We start from the raw sequence: 19,848 nt of genomic DNA, 5'->3' as shown, positions 1-19,848 counted from the left end.
TGTCATCCAAATGGATTAATCTGGACAGTTTCAACAAACTGATATATTTATGTAAGCATATCCTGAGTCTCTAGGAATCAGATCCATCGTGATTTATAAGTACATTAAAGTTTGAGAATCACTGTTTTGGATAATTCTCCATCAAAGTCCTCCAAACAAGAAGTGATAGTCAAATTGTAGTTGAGAGGCTAGGGCAGCCTTTGACCCTAGTGCATTTGGTAGGCAGCTGTAAATCCCATTCAGATTAATTCCCAGAGACTCCCTAGAAAATCACTGGATCTTTTCTAAATACATAAACCATGTAGAAAACAAAATTGCTGATGGCTAAGTAATTAAACATCCAATGTGAATTCCATCATTATCTTTTTTCACTGTATCCTATTTTCATAGATTAAAAGCTTCCTGCCTGTATCCCTAATTTAACTTTCTGAATTTTAGTATATTGAATTTGAATCCTATCCATCTCTTACTTGTGGAATCAAGGTAAGGATACTAAATTTTTCAATTTCCTCAGGAAAAGTGGGAATAAAACATCTGTTTTGCAGAGTCTTGGTGAAGATTGAAGATAATACACATAAAGCACAAAGCAGGCTCTAATTTTTAGATATAACAATTTTCTATTAATTCTGTGATGCAGCTCCAGACCTGCCATGTAGAATATAAATCTCATAATAATAGCAAAACTCATCATTTAGAATGGATTTACATTCAAATTAGTCCTGAATAAATACACAAATAAAAAGGATTGAATTCAATTTTTAAAAATACTGTCCAATTTATAACTGAATTGTTTAGTAAAAATTAACTACTCAGGGGGCTCCCTTAAAATCTAAAGGTGGGAATCATGTTCAAAAGCAAATAATCAACTTGCATAGTTTTAAGTATCAACTTCAACATCAATATGAACACAAGTATATTAAAATGCCCCCAAATTATAAAATGGAAATTCATTTCTTCAATCTAGCCTTTTAGATATAAAGTTTTAGGCCGGGCGCGGTGGCTCACGCTTGTTATCCCAGCACTTTGGGAGGCCGAGGAGGGCGGATCATGAGGTCAGGAGATCGAGACCATGGTGAAACCCCGTCTCTACTAAAAATACAAAAAATTAGCCGGGCGTGGTGGCGGGCGCCCGTAGTCCCAGCTACTCGGAGAGGCTGAGGCAGGAGAATGGCGTGAACCCGGGAGGCGGAGCTTGCAGTGAGCCAAGATTGCGCCACTGCACTCCAGCCTGGGCGACAGAGCGAGACTCCGTCTCAAAAAAAAAAAAAAGTTTTAATTCCAGCTAATAAAAAATTAGTAACAAGTATTACAGACTTGTACAATTTAAAACTTCAGAATAAAGTAATTAACACCTGGCAGCAGCTGTTCATTGCTTGGCATTCTTCAATCTTAGAGTTTCCAAAGCATACACAAATTACAGGAGAAATTTGGATCCATATAACCTTATAGGAAGTTGTCATGTATCTGCCAAGCCTATTATCACAGGGTGATATGCTCAATTTAAGCTCAAGGAATATTTCCACAATTTTATTAAAAATTTTCTATTGTTTTATATGTCAATCATTTAAAAGAGTATATATATGTATACCTGCACGTGTGTGAAGGAATAATACTAAAAAAAAAAGACCCACAAAGCTTAAGGATTAGAACATTGTGTGTCTTTCTCCTTCTCTTCATATCCTGAGGAAACATCTCCTTAATTTCATGTTAATGATTCTCTTACATTTCCATACAATTTTAGCACATGTACACATATTCCTAGTTAGTATCTTGTTTACTTTTGCTTGTTTATAACTTTGTGTAAATGTAATTATAATTTCTTCACTCTCTTTTTTGCTCAACAATGTATTTTTGTGATCCATTCATCTTTATTGATGTGATTATATAATCCCATGGTTCATTCATTTCCATCAATGCACAACATCCCATTGAATAAATATACTATAATTTATTTATCCTTTCTATAGCTGAGAGATATTTTGCTTTTAAAATATTATTTGTTATTGTGAAAAAACCTGCTACAAGCATTCTTTTATATGTCTCCTGAAGCATAGGTGTCAGTTTCTCTAGGGCAAGCACTCCTAACATCAATATGAACCTGCATTCTGTTGCATCTGGGATGATATATATATATATATATATATATATATATATATATATATATGCCATCCAGTCTTGGAGGCAGATGGGCAAGGTCAGTGCAGTGGGAGCTCTATAACTGATTATTGATTACCTGAATAATTGATTGCCACTAGCTATAAGCAGCTCCTCTATTTACTCCACCAACTCTTATAATCCCTAGCCATGGAATGGCTGTGCTGTCAAGTGAGCATAGGTTCAACTTTTCCAGGCAATAGCAAATAGCTTTTCACTTCCAGAAGCGGTTTATGAGAGTATTCATTGCTTCATATACTTGGAAACAATTAATATTGTCAAAATTTTAACCTTCGCCAATTTGGCACTTATGAAATTATATTTATTTGTGATTTTAATTTACATTTTCCTAATGACAAATAAAGTTGAGAATTTTTATATGTTTCTGGGCTATTATTTATTTCTTCTTTGTGAACATCTCATGGTTGTATTTTAAAAAATGTATTTAAATGCATTTCTTTCATTTCATTTTTTGCCCTTTATTTGTTCTTTCCATTTTGTACTTGTTATTTGCCCAAGGAGAAGAAAAAAAATACTTCTCTTATTTTTTGAAATATCCTTTGTGCTATCTTTCATTTCTGCTAGCTTGGCATTTATATTTTTGTTTTTATTTTTTAATAAATGGTTAATCTGTATATTTTAATGTATTTTACCTTAAACTCCCTACTTTCTTTTTCCACACAACAATGGTAGATTGACTTAACTTCTAGAGTTTAGTTATTTCTTTTTTAAAACCTCAAAAATTAGACACAATTATTTTGTTTCCTTGTGTCCTTGTTTGTTAAAGTTTATCTATATGCTTCCCAATTATTTTACTTGCCATTACATCTAGCATCACAGACCTCTTGGATAATTTTCCTTCTTGAACTTCATCCTTTAGAAGTGCCATTAGCAAGGGTCAGTTGGTAAAATACTTCAATTGATAATGTATTTTTTCTTCCTCTCAACCATACTTTCTTAGCATTTTGAAGCTATCATTCTTCTGTCTTCTGGCTACCATTGTTGCTGGGGGAAAAAAAGATGTTTGTCAAGTTGTCTTTCTTTTGTAGGTAATATGTCTACATACTCTATTTCTAAGAACTTTTTTTTTTGTCATTCTGTTGTTATGAGGTGTGTAAGTGTAGTTTATTTTGAACTATTCTCCATTTTTGTTGGGCTTCTTATATCTGAAAATCAATGTCTTTCAGTAATTTTGAGAACAAAAACCCCAAACACAAAACTCTGCCATTATATTTTCAAATATTGCCTGTCTTCTATAATTTCTGTATAAAACTCTAATTAAAAATTTTATGAATCTCTAGGTTGAGTGCAGTGGCTCACACCTGTAATCCCAGCACTTTGGGAGGCTGAGGCAGGCAGATCATTTGAGGTCATGAGTCAGAGACCAGCCTGGCTAACATGGCAAAACCACATCTCTACTAAAAATACAAAAATTAGCTGGCCATGGTGGCGTGGGCTTGTAATCCCAGCTACTCGGGAGACTGAGGTAGGAGAATTGCTTGAACCTGGGAGGCAGAGGTTGTAGTGAGCCGAGATCATATCACTGCACTCCAGCCTGGGCAAAAGAGCGAGACTCTATCTCAAAAACAAAAAACAAAGAAAAAAAGCACAACAACAAGAAAAAAATTTATAAATCTCTAATCAGACATATGTGAGCCATTCAATTGTCATTGTCTTTACTCTTTTTCCTCTTTTAATATTTGCCATCTCTTTCTCACTGCTGCAACCTAGGTGTTTTTTATCCCTCATAGTTTATACTCTGTATTATCAGTTCTCTTTTTATCTGTGTCTATTATTTTCTTTTGCTATTCATTGAGTTTCCAATTTTAAATATTATGTGTTTTATTTTTATAATGTCGATTGTTACTTTCCAAGTCTGCTCAGTCAATTTTGATAATTTTTTTGTTTCTTCAATATATTTCTCTAAACATGTAGAAATGGAATTTCATTCTTATTTTATAGTCTGTACATGATAATTACAGTATATTTAGTCTTTGAGGTTCTGAATATGTAGGTTCTGATTCCTTGATTGCTGCTTTCTCATGTTTACTGAATTTCCTGATTTTGAGCTAATTTTTCTCGGTATTTTATTGTGAGAATTCTTAGAAGCGTGGGTTAAACTGCAATCTAAAAATGATTAATAAAATTGCTTTTACCTGGTGCTTTAGGGCACTACTAAGGTGAGACCACTTTTATTCTAAATTTTCAAACATTTTTGGTGGGGGCCCAGAGTTGTACGGCATTACAGTAATCTGAATTGAACCTCTAAATCTAGGTAAATTGTATATTGTCATTAGAAATTCCTAGAGAACTTCTAGGAATTTTACCTCTTCAATGAGAGCCAAGGCCATAGTGTGTACGTGGTCTCACAGTCTCTCTCTTTCTACAGGACAATTTTAAAATCTTGGTTTATGCCTTAAGTCTACTGCCCTTCCAAGACCTGGGTTTTATGAGTATTTTTCTTAGATTTGACTTTCCTTGGTACCCTGGGTTCCAATGTTTACCTCTCAACTGCAGGGCATGCAGGTCATTAAAACCTAGACTCTAAGCTGTCAGAAATTGCCATACCATCCCCAAGGCAAAGACAAGCTTCTGAACTTATAAAACAGTAATTTCAACATTTCAGTGTTTGGCCAGAATGGAATTCCATTACTTTCCCATCAGCTCAGCCATGCATTAAACAACATCTTTTATTTTTATGTTTTTAGAATTTATTGTTGGATTATGTTGAGATTTGTTACTGTGAACATATTCCTAGAAACAGCAATCCCGTTGTATCTTTTTTCAAATAGATTCCAACCTTTACAGGGGCTTATATTGGGATGCAAACTTCCCTATCCATTTCCCTCCTTCTCTTCAGCCTGTGTATTGCCTCCTACACTTAGCTTAAACACCTACATAAATGAGTAAATTTCTGTAGTTTTAATTTTTTGTGAAGGTTAAAGAAATTTTCTCTAGTGACTGGTAGATGAACAACGTGTATTTTTCTGTGTCATCTTCAACAGTCTTTCCTAATCTGAAAGTTGAATGGCTTTTTGAAGCCATGGCTATTACAGAGTGACCAGCATTATCTTTGAGATACCTTCACCTCTGTAAAGAAATGTAAATAAAGGGAATACTACACTTAAGACCACCTTCCAAAGTGGATCCTGGTCTGGCTCCATGAGAAGATTTTGCATAACTCCCCTGGGTGGTTATATAGCTTTTAAACCATCCTGTGGTTTGTGTGCATTCCTGGAAGCTCTCAAATTCAAGAATGTAAAGAGATTGGCTTGTGAAAAATCTCAGAAAGATGTGTTTGGTACCTCCTGATTCTGCATGTGTCCAAGTGATTGACATTTTTTCTGTTTAAACCGTAGTAGTAGCAGCATAAAGAATGCAACTCACTGCTATTTCACAGAAGCGCTAGGGACGTGACTGACTTCTTCAGGGCAAATGCTAGTGTTAATAGCCCAGCCTGGCAGAAAAAAACTCTTCAGTTTACTTCACATGTTTTAATATATAATTTGTAATTTTATATGTATTTGTAATTAATAATTTTCTCTTCACAGTACCTATTTAAACAAACCTTTTGTATTACCTTGAGTGATGTGTTTATTAATGTTTCTGGTAGGGTCACAAGGCTGTTTAAAACCAAGAAAATCCCCTCCTACTTAAAAAATAAAGGGATGGAGGAAGATCTACCAAGCAAATGGAAAACAAAAAAAAAAGCAGGGGTTGCAATCCTAGTCTCTGATAAAGCAGACTTTAAGCCAACAAAGATCAAAAGAGACAAAGAAGGCCATTACATAATGGTAAAGGGATCAATTCAACAAAAAGAGCTAACTATCCTAAATATATATGCACCCAATACAAGAGCACCCAGATGCATAAAGCAAGTCCTTAGAGACCTACAAGAGACTTAGACTCCCACACAATAATAATGGGAGACTTTAACACCCCACTGTCAACATTAGACAGATCAACGAGACAGAAAGTTAACAAGGTTATCCAGAAATTGAACTCAGCTCTGCACCAAGTGGACCTAATAGACATCTACAGAACTCTCCACCCCAAATCAACAGAATATACATTCTTCTCAGCGTGACATCGCACTTATTCCAAAATTGACCACATAGTTGGAAGTAAAGCACTCCTCAGCAAATGTAAAAGAACAGAAATTACAGCAAACTGTCTCTCAGACCACAGTGCAATCAAACTAAAACTCAGGATTAAGAAACTCACTCAAAACTGCTCAACTACATGGCAACTGAACAACCTGCTCCTGAATGACTACTGGGTACATAATGAAATGAAGGCAGAAATAAAGATGTTCTTTGAAACTAATGAGAACAAAGACACAACATACCAGAATTTCTGGGACACATTTAAAGCAGTGTGTAGAGGGAAATTTATAGCACTAAATGCCCACAAGGGAAAGCAGGAAAGATCTAAAATTGACACCCTAGCATCACAGCTAAAAGAACTAGAGAAGCGAGAGCAAACACATTCAAAAGCTAGCAGAAGGCAAGAAATAACTAAGATCAGAGCAGAACTGAAGGAGATAGAGACACAAAAACCCTTCAAAAAATCAATGAATCCAGGAGCTGGTTTTTTGAAAAGATCAACAAAATTGATAGACCGCTAGCAAGACTAATAAAGAAGAAAAGAGAGAAGAATCAAATAGATGCAATAAAAAATGATAAAGGAGATATCACCACTGATCCCACAGAAATACAGACTACCATCAGAGAATACTATAAACACCTCTACGCAAATAAACTAGAAAATCTAGAAGAAATGGATAAATTCCTGGACACATACACCCTCCCAAGCCTAAACCAAGAAGTTGAATCCCTGAATAGACCAATAGCAGGCTCTGAAATTAAGACAATAATTAATAGCCTGCCAACCAAAAACAGTCCAGGACCAGATAGATTCATAGCCAAATTCTACCAGAGGTACAAGGAGGAGCTGGTACCATTCCTTCTGAAACTATTCCAATCAATAGAAAAAGAGGGAATCCTCCCTAACTCATTTTATGAGGCCAGCATCATCCTGATACCAAAGGCTGGCAGAGACACAACAAAAAAAGAGAATTTTAGACCAATATCCCTGATGAACATTGATGCAAAAATCCTCAAGAAAATACTGATAAACCGAATCCAGCAACACATCAAAAAGCTTATCCACCATGATCAAGTGGGCTTCATCCCTGGGATGCAAGGCTGGTTCAACATACTCAAGTCAATAAATGTAATCTATCATATAAACAGAACCAAAGACAAAAACCACATGATTTTCTCAATAGATGCAGAAAAGGCCTTTGACAAAATTCAACAGCGCTTCATCCTAAAAACTCTCAATAAATTAGGTATTGATGGGACGTATCTCAAAATAATAAGAGCTATTTATGACACATCTACAGCCAATATCATACTGAATGGGCAAAAACTGGAAGCATTCCCTTTGAAAACTGGCACAAGACAGGGATTCCCTCTCTCACCACTCCTATTCAACATAGTGTTGGAAGTTCTGGCCAGGGCAATCAGGCAGGATAAAGAAATAAAGGGTATTCAATTAGGAAAAGAGCAAGTCAAATTGTCCCTGTTTGCAGATGACATGATTGTATATTTAGAAAACCCCATCGTCTCAGCCCAAAATCTCCTTAAGCTGATAAGCAACATCAGCAAAGTCTCAGGATAAAATATCAATGTGCAAAAATCACAAGCATTCCTATACACCAATAACAGACAAACAGAGAGCCAAATCATGAGTGAACTCCCATTCACAGTTGCTTCAAAGAGAATAAAATACCTAGGAATCCAACTTACAAGGGATGTGAAGGACCTCTTCAATAAGAACCACAAACCACTGCTCAACGAAATAAAAGAGGACAAAAAGAAATTGAATAACATGCCATGCTCATGGATAGGAAGAATCAATATTGTGAAAATGGCCATAATGCCCAAGGTAATTTATAGATTCAATGCCGTCCCCATCAAGCTACCAATGACTTTCTTCACAGAATTGGAAAAAACTGCTTTGAAGTTCATATGGAACCAAAAAAGCCTGCATACCCAAGACAATCCTAAGCCAAAAGAACAAAGCTGGAGGCATCACGCTACTTGACTTCAAACTATACTACAAGACTACAGTAACTAAAACAGCATGGTACTGGTACCAAAACAGAGATATAGACCAATGAAACAGAACAGAGCCCTCAGAAATAATACCACACATCTACAACCATCTGATCTTTGACAAACCTGACAAAAACAAGAAATAGGGAAAGGATCCCCTATTTAATAAATGGTGCTGGGAAAACTGGATAGCCATATGTAGAAAGCTGAAACTGGATCCCTTCCTTACACCTTATACAAAAATTAATTCAAGATGGATTAAAGACTTAAATGTTAGACCTAAAACTGTAAAAACCCTAGAAGAAAACCTAGGCAATACCATTCAGGACACAGGCGTGAGCAAGGACTTCATGTCTAAAACACCAAAAGCAATGGCAACAAAAGCCAAAATGGACAAATGGGATCTAATTAAACCAAAGAGCTTCTGCACAGCAAAAGAAACTACCATCAGAGTGAACAGGCAACCTACAGAATGGGAGAAAATTTTTGCAATCTATTCATCTGACAAAGGGCTAATATCCAGAATCTACAAAGAACTTAAACAAATTTACAAGAAAAAAAATCAACCCCATCAAAAAGTGGGTGAAGGATACGAACAGACACTTCTCAAAAGAAGACATTTGTGCAGCCAACAGATACATGAAAAAATGCTCATCATCACTGGCCATCAGAGAAATGCATATCAAAAGCACGATGAGATACCATCTCACACCAGTTAGAATGGCGGTCATTAAAAAGTCAGGAAACAGCAGGTGCTGGAGAGGATGTGGAGAAATAGGAACACTTTTACACTGTTGGTGGGACTGTAAACTAGTTCAACCATTGTGGAAGACAGTGTGGCAATTCCTCAAAGATCTAGAACTAGAAATACCATTTGACCCAGCCATCCCATTACTGGGTATATACCCAAAGGACTATAAATCATGCTGCTATAAAGACACATGCACACGTATGTTTATTGCGGCACTATTCACAATAGCAAAGACTTGGAACCAACCCAAATGTCCAACAATGATAGATTGGATTAAGAAAATGTGGCACATATACACCATGGAATACTATGCAGCCATAAAAAATGATGAGTTCATGTCCTTTGTAGGGACCTGGATGAAGCTGGAAACCATCATTCTCAGGAAACTATCACAAGGACAGAAAACCAAATACTGCATGTTCTCACTCATAGGTGGAAATTGAACAATGAGAACACTTGGACGCAGGGTGGGGAGCATCACACACTGGGTCCTGTTGTGGGATCGGAGGAGTGGGGAGGGATAGCATTAGGAGATATACCTAATGTAAATGACAAGTTAAGGGGTGCAGCACACCATCATGGCACATGTATACATGTGTAACAAATCTGCACGTTTGTACATGTACACTAGAACTTAAAGTATAAAAAAAAATACCCTTTAACCACATTTGGGAGTAAGTGTTGGGGTATAACAGGCCAATCATAAATTACATATTTTATAATTTTATGCTAATAGGAGTTAAATGAAATATGTCTATAATTAAGATGCAAAAATTGAAGGCTAAAGATTTATGGTTTATTAATGAAAGAATTTAATCATTAGACCATGAAGGAATTGTCAAACGAAAAAAAAATCCCAATGAGATTTGAAAAGAGGAAGGGAATTGATGGATTATACCGGTGCTTTTTTAGAAAGAAGCCTCAGGTGTAAAAATATTGTGTAAATTATCAGAAGCTTGGTACCAGTTAAACTGGGATTTGAGAAAATATGTGGGGAAAAGGAGTATGAAAAGTAGTTTTCAATACATCAATTTAGGTTGTTACAAAAATTTGAACATTTTACCAGGGGAGTTTAATAAATGACTTACATATTCAGCCAAGTGTTTAGAATGTGTCACTCCAAATGCATTGGCCTGGGAAGACCAGGTTTTTAAAGAAGGATGATAAATCATTCTGCTATAAAGACACATGCACATGTATGTTTATTGCAGCACTGTTCCCAATAGCAAAGACTTGGAACCATCCCAAATGCCCATCAATGATAGACTGGATAAAGAAAATGTGGCACACATATACCATGGAATACTATGCAGCCATAAAAAAGATGAGTTCATGTCCTTTGCAGGGACATGGATGAAGCTGCAAACCATCATTCTCAGCAAACTAACACAGGAATAGAAAACCAAACACCACATGTTCTCACTCATAAGTGGGAGTTGAACAATGAGAACACATGGAGACAAGGAGGGGAACATCACACACTGGGGCCTGTTGGCGAGTGGGGGGCTAGGGGAGGGATAGCATTAGGAGAAAAACCTAATGCAGATGACGGGTTGATGGGTGCAGCAAACCACCATGGCATGTGTGTACCTGTGTAACAAATCTGCACGTTCTGTACATGTATCCCAGAACTTAAAGTATAGTAATAAAAAAAGAAGTTGAAAGAAGCAGGTAGTGGCTGTGTAAAGAGGAGAGAAAGAATTTAAGAGAAAATAGAGGTGAAACATCAAGGCAGAATGGACTTTATATGTGAATATATGAGTATGTAGAAGACTAAGACTTAGAAAAACACCAGACCCCTTATAACAAAGGCGATATTTACTTTGCAAAAAGGAAAGCAAAAAAAAAAAAAAAAATCAATTGCTAATTATGTTAGGTAGAAAACATCAGTGGAGGTTGCAGAGGCAGTGAAGTTGGAAGAGAGAAAATAGAATCACAGAGGACATCTGAAGAAAGGAAATCCTCAGGAATGTTTGTCTGAGATTGTTTTACTTAGCAGCCTTAACATTTGCCACCCCTTATTATGGAGAATGTGTCAGTTCAGTTAGTCTGGCCAAGAAGGAAGGACTTGAAAAAAAAATTAATTTGGCAAGTGTAAACAGTGGTAGCACAGAAGGACAGTGTGTCCCAATCCAAGTGTATTTTTTTGTGTAAAAGTATGAAATATCAAGATTAACAATTTTATTTCTCGCCATTAGTATTTTTATGGCCATGAAAATGTGTCACGGAACATCTTGAGGGCGACATTTAAAATATAGGTCCTGCTTCCTGCTTTATTATCATTTACATGTTGTACATATATTTAAAAAAGTACAGTATTATTCTTGAGGATTATTTTTTACTTTGAAAAAGGAAACATGATCAGGGAATTCTAAATGTAACAAATATTGAGAGATGATGCACAACAATTTTCCGGGTTATTGTTGTGTTCCCGAAGAAAGGTCAATGTTAGTTCTTAAGAAATGAATGCCATGAAATGAAATTAACACTTACAAGTAAGATTGCATCTGAGATGGCAGCATAAGTCAGAATGAAGCTTAACTCAGTAAAAGAGATTTGTGATTTGTTTAAAATGTTTTAGAAATCAGTGCATGTCTTAATGCTGAGTATTTCTGCAAGATAAACACGCTTTCTTCCACATTTCATCTTTACATTGGCTCTTTATATCTCCTGAGAGTTTATAGAAGAGACATTTTTGGCTTTAGTTGTCAATGACACCTTTGAAACTGAAAATGCAAAAGTAAAATAAGCACTTTCCTTGTGGTATCATGAACACACCATATATCACTGACCAATAAATTTTTGTTACTGACTTCTTAGAGCGTCTGAGGGAGACAACAACACTAACAACTCAAAATCCCCTAACCATTTTACTCATTTATCAAGTTTGCTTCAAATTCCTCTTCCCTATTTTTTAAAAGCTATTTTATACAAAAATTGTCCTGGAAGATTATAAAGTAGATATGCAAGCCATCAGTGCCTCTAGCTATCAATTTTATATTTGGACCACACTGAATGACCAGACAGGCAATGGCCCAGTTTTTCTGGGGTCTTGTAGAATTATCTTCCTCAGTTATTCTTCTTATCTTTGACTAATATTGAAGGATTATATAAGAAAAATCCATAAATTGTTGGAAGTGATGCTGTTGAAGCTGGTACATTATACCACATTTATTTGAAAAACCTATGGAAGCAATTTTTCAGTGAAAATAAGCTTGCTTTGTTACAGACATTGTGAATGTTAGAACTACTGTTTTATTTGTTATTGTGTGTATTAGTGTGTTAGGGGTACCATAAGAAAATACCACAGACTGGGTGACTTAAACAACATAAATTTATTTTCTTACAGTTCTGGGGGCTGGAAGTCCAAGATTAAGGTGTCCATGGGGTTGGTTTCTCCTGATGTTTCTCTCCTTGGCTTGAAGATGGCCATCTTCTTATTGTTTCCTCATGTGGCCTTTTCTTGGGTATCTTTTCCTCGTCTTATAAGGTCATCAGTCCTATTATGCCCTGCCCTTTTGACCTCATTCAACAATAGTTACTTCATTAAAAACCTTATCTTCAAATATAGTCACATTGAGGGGTTAGGGCTTAGACATGGATTTAGGGGAAGCACAATTCAGTCCATAACACCTCAATAGTTAGGTTTTTGAGAGCCAAATTTCAAATACCACAAATTATCAGAGCATATTTGGCATTATTTTTCTACCCATATTTTCCCCTTCACTGGATTTTATTTCCCTTTTGCGTAGGTACTGTATTTATTAAAAGGCATCTTAAATCTCTTTTGTAAGACAGAGGACAAATAAATAAATAAATAAAATTCTGATCTATAATATAGTTGTAAGGATATTTGCTCATTAAAATAACTAGTAGGAACTATATTCCTAGGTGCTAAAAGGTTCTGAAGGAGGTTCAACAGTCATAACCCTCTGAGTACACTAAAAAATGTATATAAGTGTGCAGATTTATAATATAATGATTCTCCCTTTGATAATATAACAGAACATCAATGGAATTAAAATTTTATAGGTGATAACATTGTTTTTCTACTTATGTCAACTCTTCTTTTCCTTATTATAGAAAACCTTTAAAACCTTTATTAAAAAGGAGCGACAACCTATCAAGCCAGAACCAAAATCACGACCCAGGTATATCTTTTATATAATAGAAAAGTGTAAATTAATGCACTCATTTTTGTTGTTATCAATGTAATTACTGACTTTAACAACTAGGTTTAAAGAAGCATAGATTGTTGAAAGCTCAGGTTTCTAATACATATTTTTCAGTGTGGCCTTTTAATTTGACGGAGGAAAGGAGAAAAATACATTTTTTTTTTTTTTTGAGTGTTTTAGTAATCAGTTAGTAGACGCAGTGGAAACATTTCATTTGCCATAAATGACAGTAAGTGCCGTAAATGACAGTAAATGACAATGCCGTAAATGACACTGCGTATGTTTTAGCTATTTTTTTTTTTATTAGAAACTATGTACCACAATTCACTAGGGTTAAGCATGCATTTCAATGACTCTATTAAAAACTCTTAGATTGCTTTGCTACTTTATATACTTTGTTGATAAACTGTTTTGAAAACATTGATTTTGTGAGACAGATTAGAGCGTGAGATTGAAAGAAGCAATTGTGGAAAGTTAACAATGAAGTTTCTGAAAAGGGCAGGTTCTATACTTGTGTTTTCTTATTCACTGGGAATACATTCATTTATTAATTATAAATGATTATAATCTAAAAAAAAGAATATTTGAAGGCACTGGAGAGTGATGGCATGTGGACAGAAACTGGAGAGAAACTATTTGACTCTTGAAAGAAAGGAACTGCAATGGGTAAGATCCCCATTTATCTAGCTTTTCCAACGTCATGCAGTGTAAGATAATGAGACCTTAGGCAGAAAACCTCAGTGTTAATGGTGTGAAATGTCAGAAGACAGAGTTTAGGGCTGCCAAAATGACTAAAAGTTGATTAGGAAATTTCATAAAAGGAGAAAACCACAGAGAGAGGAGTCCCAATTCTGTGTACAAACTCTTCTAAAATTATGGGCTGACTCCTGAATTGTGCATGTGTAGAAAAGACTTTAAGAAAGTGCATCCTAAAGTAACAGCTTGCATAGTTTTCAATTGCTTCATCTGTTTACATAGGAAAAAAAAGATTTTTTTCTTTCTGTGGATGTTGGAATTAGCAGATAATGGCTTTAAAGCAGTAACTATAAATGTTCGAAACTTAAAAAAGGTGTTCATAATAACAGGAGAGCCCCAGTGCAGAAATAAAAGCTATACAAAAGAATCAAATGAAAATTCTACATATAGCAGATTTTAACAAACCATTAATTAATTTGCCAAAAATGACAGTTATAGAAGACTACATCCAATAATGTAGAATATACATTATTTTTAAGAGCACATGTAACAGGCTTTATAAAGATAAGAACAGAAAGCAATGAAATAGAAATTAGGGAAACAATCAAATTAACAAAGCACATTAATCTTTGGAAAGATTAATAAAATTTATGTGCTCTTTTTAAGACCAGTTTTTAAAAAAGAAGAGATAAAACACAAATTACCAATATCAGGAATGAAAGAGAGGGCATCATTATATATCCTATAGACATTAGAATGATAATAAAATAATATGTAAATAACTTCATGTCATTTGCATTTAAGAGGAAGTAGTCTAATTTTTTGAAAACAGATAGCATACCAAAACTGACACAAGAAGAAATAGAAAATCTGAATGACCTGTGTCTACTAAAGAAATTGAATTTATTTTCAAAAACCTTCCCACGGAGAGACTTCCTCTAAAGCAAATAAATTGTAACAGTCACATGTACATTATTTTGAAAATATTTGATGGTGTTCAAAGCAGTTTGTGTTCTTGCGTAAGTTCTTTACCTAGAAATATTCTTTACCTGGTTAATTTGATTGGGAAATCTTTTTTCCTCACAAATGTTACTAAGTTAAAATTACTCCAGCCATTTCAATGATAAAACATTGGAGAGCCTCCAAGATGAGCGTTTATTATAGTTATTTCCCTGGAGCCAGCCAGCTTGTCAGATAATCTGGACTCTAAACATTTTTCTGTATAGTCTACCCTCTGTAAGATTTTCAGGGATGTCTTAAATATTTTAAAGAATGATGGCTGAAGGAATTTTAGACATCACTGGGTTCAATCCTTCTGTTTTCCAATTAGGAAAACTGGGATAAAAAAGATTTAGTGACTTCTTCAAGGTCCTGAAAGTAAAAAACAGAACTGTGACTACAATTTAATCTCACCTCACAGCATAGTGTTATTCTTAGTCAGTTATGCTTCTTTTATACCATTTGTATCTTAAATTTTAGTAGACTTTCTGATGATTACTTAAGAGAGGTAAATTGAAACTATACTTAATAAATTATTAAACTTGAGTGGCTTTAGTGATTTAAAAATATTACTAGCATAGAATCAAAGAGAGAGAGAAATATAAAAGAGTGAAATTGAATGTGAAAATAAAGCAAAGTTGTGAAAAATATAAAACTATACATATGTATATATGTGAGATTTTATATATGTCTATATAAAATACACAAATGTACTTAATTGAAAATATTTAAGTAAATCAATATTAAGATTCTCTTCTTTATTTGAAATCCTGCACCATTTCTATCATAAAAATTCCATGAAACTTTAGAGTCCACATGTTGGATTTATAGCTTTGCCTAAAGAACTTTTCTTGTTACAGAGGAATTTCTCATATATTTTTCGGCTAGAGGTTTCCTTAGAGCCTGCATGAGGCACAGAATATTATAACCTTCCATCAGTCATCAGTCAACTTCAATAAAGTACTGGCCAATTTCTAAAGTACTTTTGTGTTTCAAGGGTAAAAATATGTCACACATATATTACTATTGCCAGGCTACAGTAAATATAAGAGAGTCTGTTTTCCCCCATCTCTTCTTAGTTATAGAAAAAAAGATGATGGAATTAATTTACACATACCCACAAGCTTTGCAGGAACCCTTTACAGTTGGCAAATAGGACTGGTTTATGTACCCACTCAGCAGTATTTTTTTAAAAGAGGCAGTCACTTGGCTGTTAAAAGGTGGGAGTGGGGAAGTTAAGCAAACTAAAAATGCTGCAGCAGCACTTGGTCTGGAATTACTGCTAATGTGAACACCCACTCCTATTCTTGGTTGCCTTATATGGATAAATAGTGGTGGATAAGTCAGAGTCCTGGTTATTTTGCTCCTAATCTTCAATGATCACAAACCTAAAAAGCAAATTTCACATTCATTTGTCATCGTTGTTGTTCATCTTCCTGTTTTCTTCAACTGTAAACATTTCAATATTCAGAAAGGGAAGAAAAGATGGTTGTATAGTGCTTGGGTACATTTGTTTGAACAAATATATGTAGAAGTATATATAAGATTTTCCCTTAGAAGCATTATTAAACAGAGCTATAATGTTAAAATCTCACACATTTAGAATGAATTTACTGGGTTGAAAAGACTGCATAGTGAATATAGATACTTGATTTAATTTGGGGGTTCTTAAATATATTTATGTATTTTTACTAGAAAAAGTTTATCTTTTTGCTATCATTTTATAATTCTGCTATATAAGTATTCATTTCATATACACCTATGCTCAACATTTATACTAAATTATTCTCATAGATGAAAACTTATAAAACAAAATTGCTTAATATCTGAATTTTTCTACTTCCTTAATATTTTAATTTAAATGACACATTTTCAAATTGTTAGAACTCCATAAGTTTCTGAAAGTTGTTAGAAATTCATAAGATTAAAATATGGTTGAGAAATTCTAAAACCATTTTTAAAGGAAAAGAATTTTATGTTAAACATTTCAAAAAAGCCAACAAATCTCAGTTCAATCAGAATTGCCAAAGGAACATTTTTCTGTTTTTTAAATAAAATATCTATTTTTTTAAAAAATTAAATACCTCTAAACCAGATAGAATTGATTCAAATAAATGTTGTTCCTAATTTTTAGTTTAAATAAATGTAATGTGTACATGAATGATAGTGTATACATTTATTTTTTATTTTTATAAAGGTAAAGATTATTTTGTGATGAAGTGGGATTTCGTCTTTTCCTATCATCATATTTTTCAACTAAGTCTTTATTAATATATTTTCTCTTTTTTAATATAGTATCCTTAATATAAAGTATCAAAAACAGTTTATATTATTAGCTAAAGGGAAATAATGCATTGAGAGTCCATTCTCAATATCTAAGCAAAAACCATGAACCAGAAGCTGTATAGATTATAATTCATTGTACTATTGTGATGACATTGTTCTTTTATTTTCCATAAGAAAAAATACTTTATATATAATGTTCCTTGAGGTCCACTTGAATTTGTTTAGTACCTCTAACCATATTGCAAAAGTCTACATTTTCCTTAAGATGACCTATCGCATTCCATGAATAAAACACTCTTATGATGTTTTTTTTGCAGTGAGCTGTTAATCCTTTGTAGATTAATATGACCTCAGTGATAAATTTTCCTTTTGTTGAACTTCGAAAACTCATAATTGGTTTTAAAAATGCTTGACTGATTTCTAGGTATAGAATATAACAATTGATGGGTCTTTAATTTATAGAGGAAAAACATTCTATTGTTGACTCATAGTATTAAATTTGTGATTGTGATAAGTACAGAGGCTGGTCATCAGCCTTTCGTATTTTTAGTATTTAATTTGCTTTAATTATTGATATAAGTGTTAACATTTAAATTTACCATCTATGAAGTAAGTGTACTGTTTTGGAACTTTTGAGTTTTCCTTATTTTCAAAAAATCTTTAGAATTTCAAATATTATTATAGTTCATGTAAATATGTAGATGAAGAATAATTGTATTCTTCCTTCTTCCTATTTTGTAGCATACTGGAACTAAAATAATAATAAGATATGACACTAATATCTTTCTGAAAGGCAAATTGAATTACCAATTCTAAATATTTTCTTTTTTGATATAGTGGCATATGGTACATCAACTTACATATCTAAGTATAAAATTCACATTTCAGAGTCCAGATATTTATGTAGGTTCTTGAATGTTTCCCTTTTATCTTGAAAATTACTGTATTCTCTTTGTAACCATTTCTTTTTTCCTGAAAGAGATCAAGTCCTCTTATTTTATCTCAAAACAATCTTACAATTTCCAATCTAAAAACTTTTCTTTGGTCTCTTCTGAAGTTTTGTTACCTATGAATGGAAAGTTAGCCTGCTTATCAACATCTTTTGTCAATAGGTTCTTCTGGGTCAGTGCCTATCCTAAGCATTATTTGAAAATAAATGTATGGTGAATAACATTTCTGAGGTGACCTCTACTTGTGTATTCTGTCATTGCAGAATTATAGACTTTGAGAGTTTGAGGAAACTTAAAGATTTTCTACTAAAACTCTATTTCCAAAGGACAAATCTCCTCTATAACACTGTACACACATAGACCCTATTTGCAAAATCCAGGGATTCATAATACCTCAAGTGTCATCCTATTTAATTCAAAGGACTGCTCTGATTTTCAAACAGTTGTCTGATTTAAGCTTAATACCTATCTCTCTTGAACTGGTATCCCTTGGTCTTCCAGAAGTCATCCCTCCTTACCAACTTTTTATTTTCTGATTAAGCCCCTCAGCCTATTTCAACTATATATATATGTCTACAACATCTTCATTGGATTGACTGACCAATCTAAATGGGAATTACAAGGGTGCAGGATCTGGTGGCTGTTTGTTCTTTGTATCGGTTTAGCATCTCAGGCTCAGATGACTCAAGGACTCAAGTAATGTCTTCAGGATGCATTGTCTTTTCTTTTTTAATCTCTGCTTGACTTTAGTACCTCCTTCTATAGAATTTTTCTCCATGTAGCAAGGAACATGGGTAGCTCCCAGGTATCTAATTCACTTCTCGTTCTTACCAAAATGGCGGTGTTTTATTAGCACAAAAAATAAAAAACAAAAACAAAAGCAACAAACAATCCACCACCAAACCTCCCCGCTCCAAAACAGAAAGCACCTCGCCCCTCCCCTTCTCCTCACATACACACACACAGAAATATTCTGGCTGACTTCCCACCTTGGAAGACATGACCAGCCCTAGACAAATCGTGGGAGAGTCACATGACTGGAATGGGGAAGTGCAATTCTCCAAAGAATAGGAGGTGCCAGACAGAGGAAAGAAACAGATGCTCACTGTACTAAAAAAGTCCCCATTAAAATATGCTTAGGAAATAATACAGTATTTCAAATGAAATTTTAGTAGCACAATGTAAAGTGGAACCAAACCCTAGACCCTGTAGATCAAATCATGAAACCCATCATGTCAGCTTTAAGGGTCAACTTCCCAAAGGCAATAACTCATACTGATTTGAGTTCTGAAAAAAAGACAAACTCCGAGAACTTTTCAGATATTCTGATGTGTTACCAATATATTCTTCCTTTCTCCTTCCTTCCTGTTCTTTCTCTACCTCTTTCTTTCTCTCTTCACCTATTATACAAGAAAAGTAGTCACTTTCAGGGATTCTGGGTATAGAAGGGAGATAGACCTGGAGATCATTATAAAATAGTGTAATAACTACAGTGAGGGAGGTAAGACACCTAACATCTTCAAGGTCATAGTGAAATTATTGTGCAGTCTCACACATACACACAAATATATATATGCATATATATGTATATGTATATATATATGAATTGAAGTACTTTACAAGTAATTTTATTACATTTTGACTTAGCTTCTTGTCACATTTTCCTCAGATAATTACTACATGTCATCTTTTCAGTAACCCCTCCACCTGCCATG

At 34.2% G+C, this 19,848-nt stretch overlaps 1 protein-coding gene across 5 annotated transcripts in view; it reads left to right on the top strand.

The window, feature by feature from the left end:
- IQCM (IQ motif containing M) overlaps positions 1 to 19,848 on the top strand; it is a 646,606-nt gene that overhangs the window by 222,416 nt on the left and 404,342 nt on the right. For all 5 annotated transcript variants that reach the window (XR_010120562.1, XR_008657267.2, XR_008657268.1 and 2 more), the window contains one exon: positions 13,111 to 13,178. Coding sequence is in view for 2 of the 5 variants with exons in the window: in XM_063638261.1 (XP_063494331.1) it covers positions 13,111 to 13,178 (68 nt within the window). In the remaining 3 variants the exon portion in view is untranslated. The remainder of the gene's footprint in view (positions 1 to 13,110; positions 13,179 to 19,848) is intronic.

Source organism: Symphalangus syndactylus, chromosome 4, assembly GCF_028878055.3.
Source record: "Symphalangus syndactylus isolate Jambi chromosome 4, NHGRI_mSymSyn1-v2.1_pri, whole genome shotgun sequence".
NCBI lineage: Eukaryota > Metazoa > Chordata > Mammalia > Primates > Hylobatidae > Symphalangus > Symphalangus syndactylus.
The sequence above is the reverse complement of the archived record's forward strand: the minus strand, read 5'-3'. Positions and strand labels throughout refer to the sequence as shown.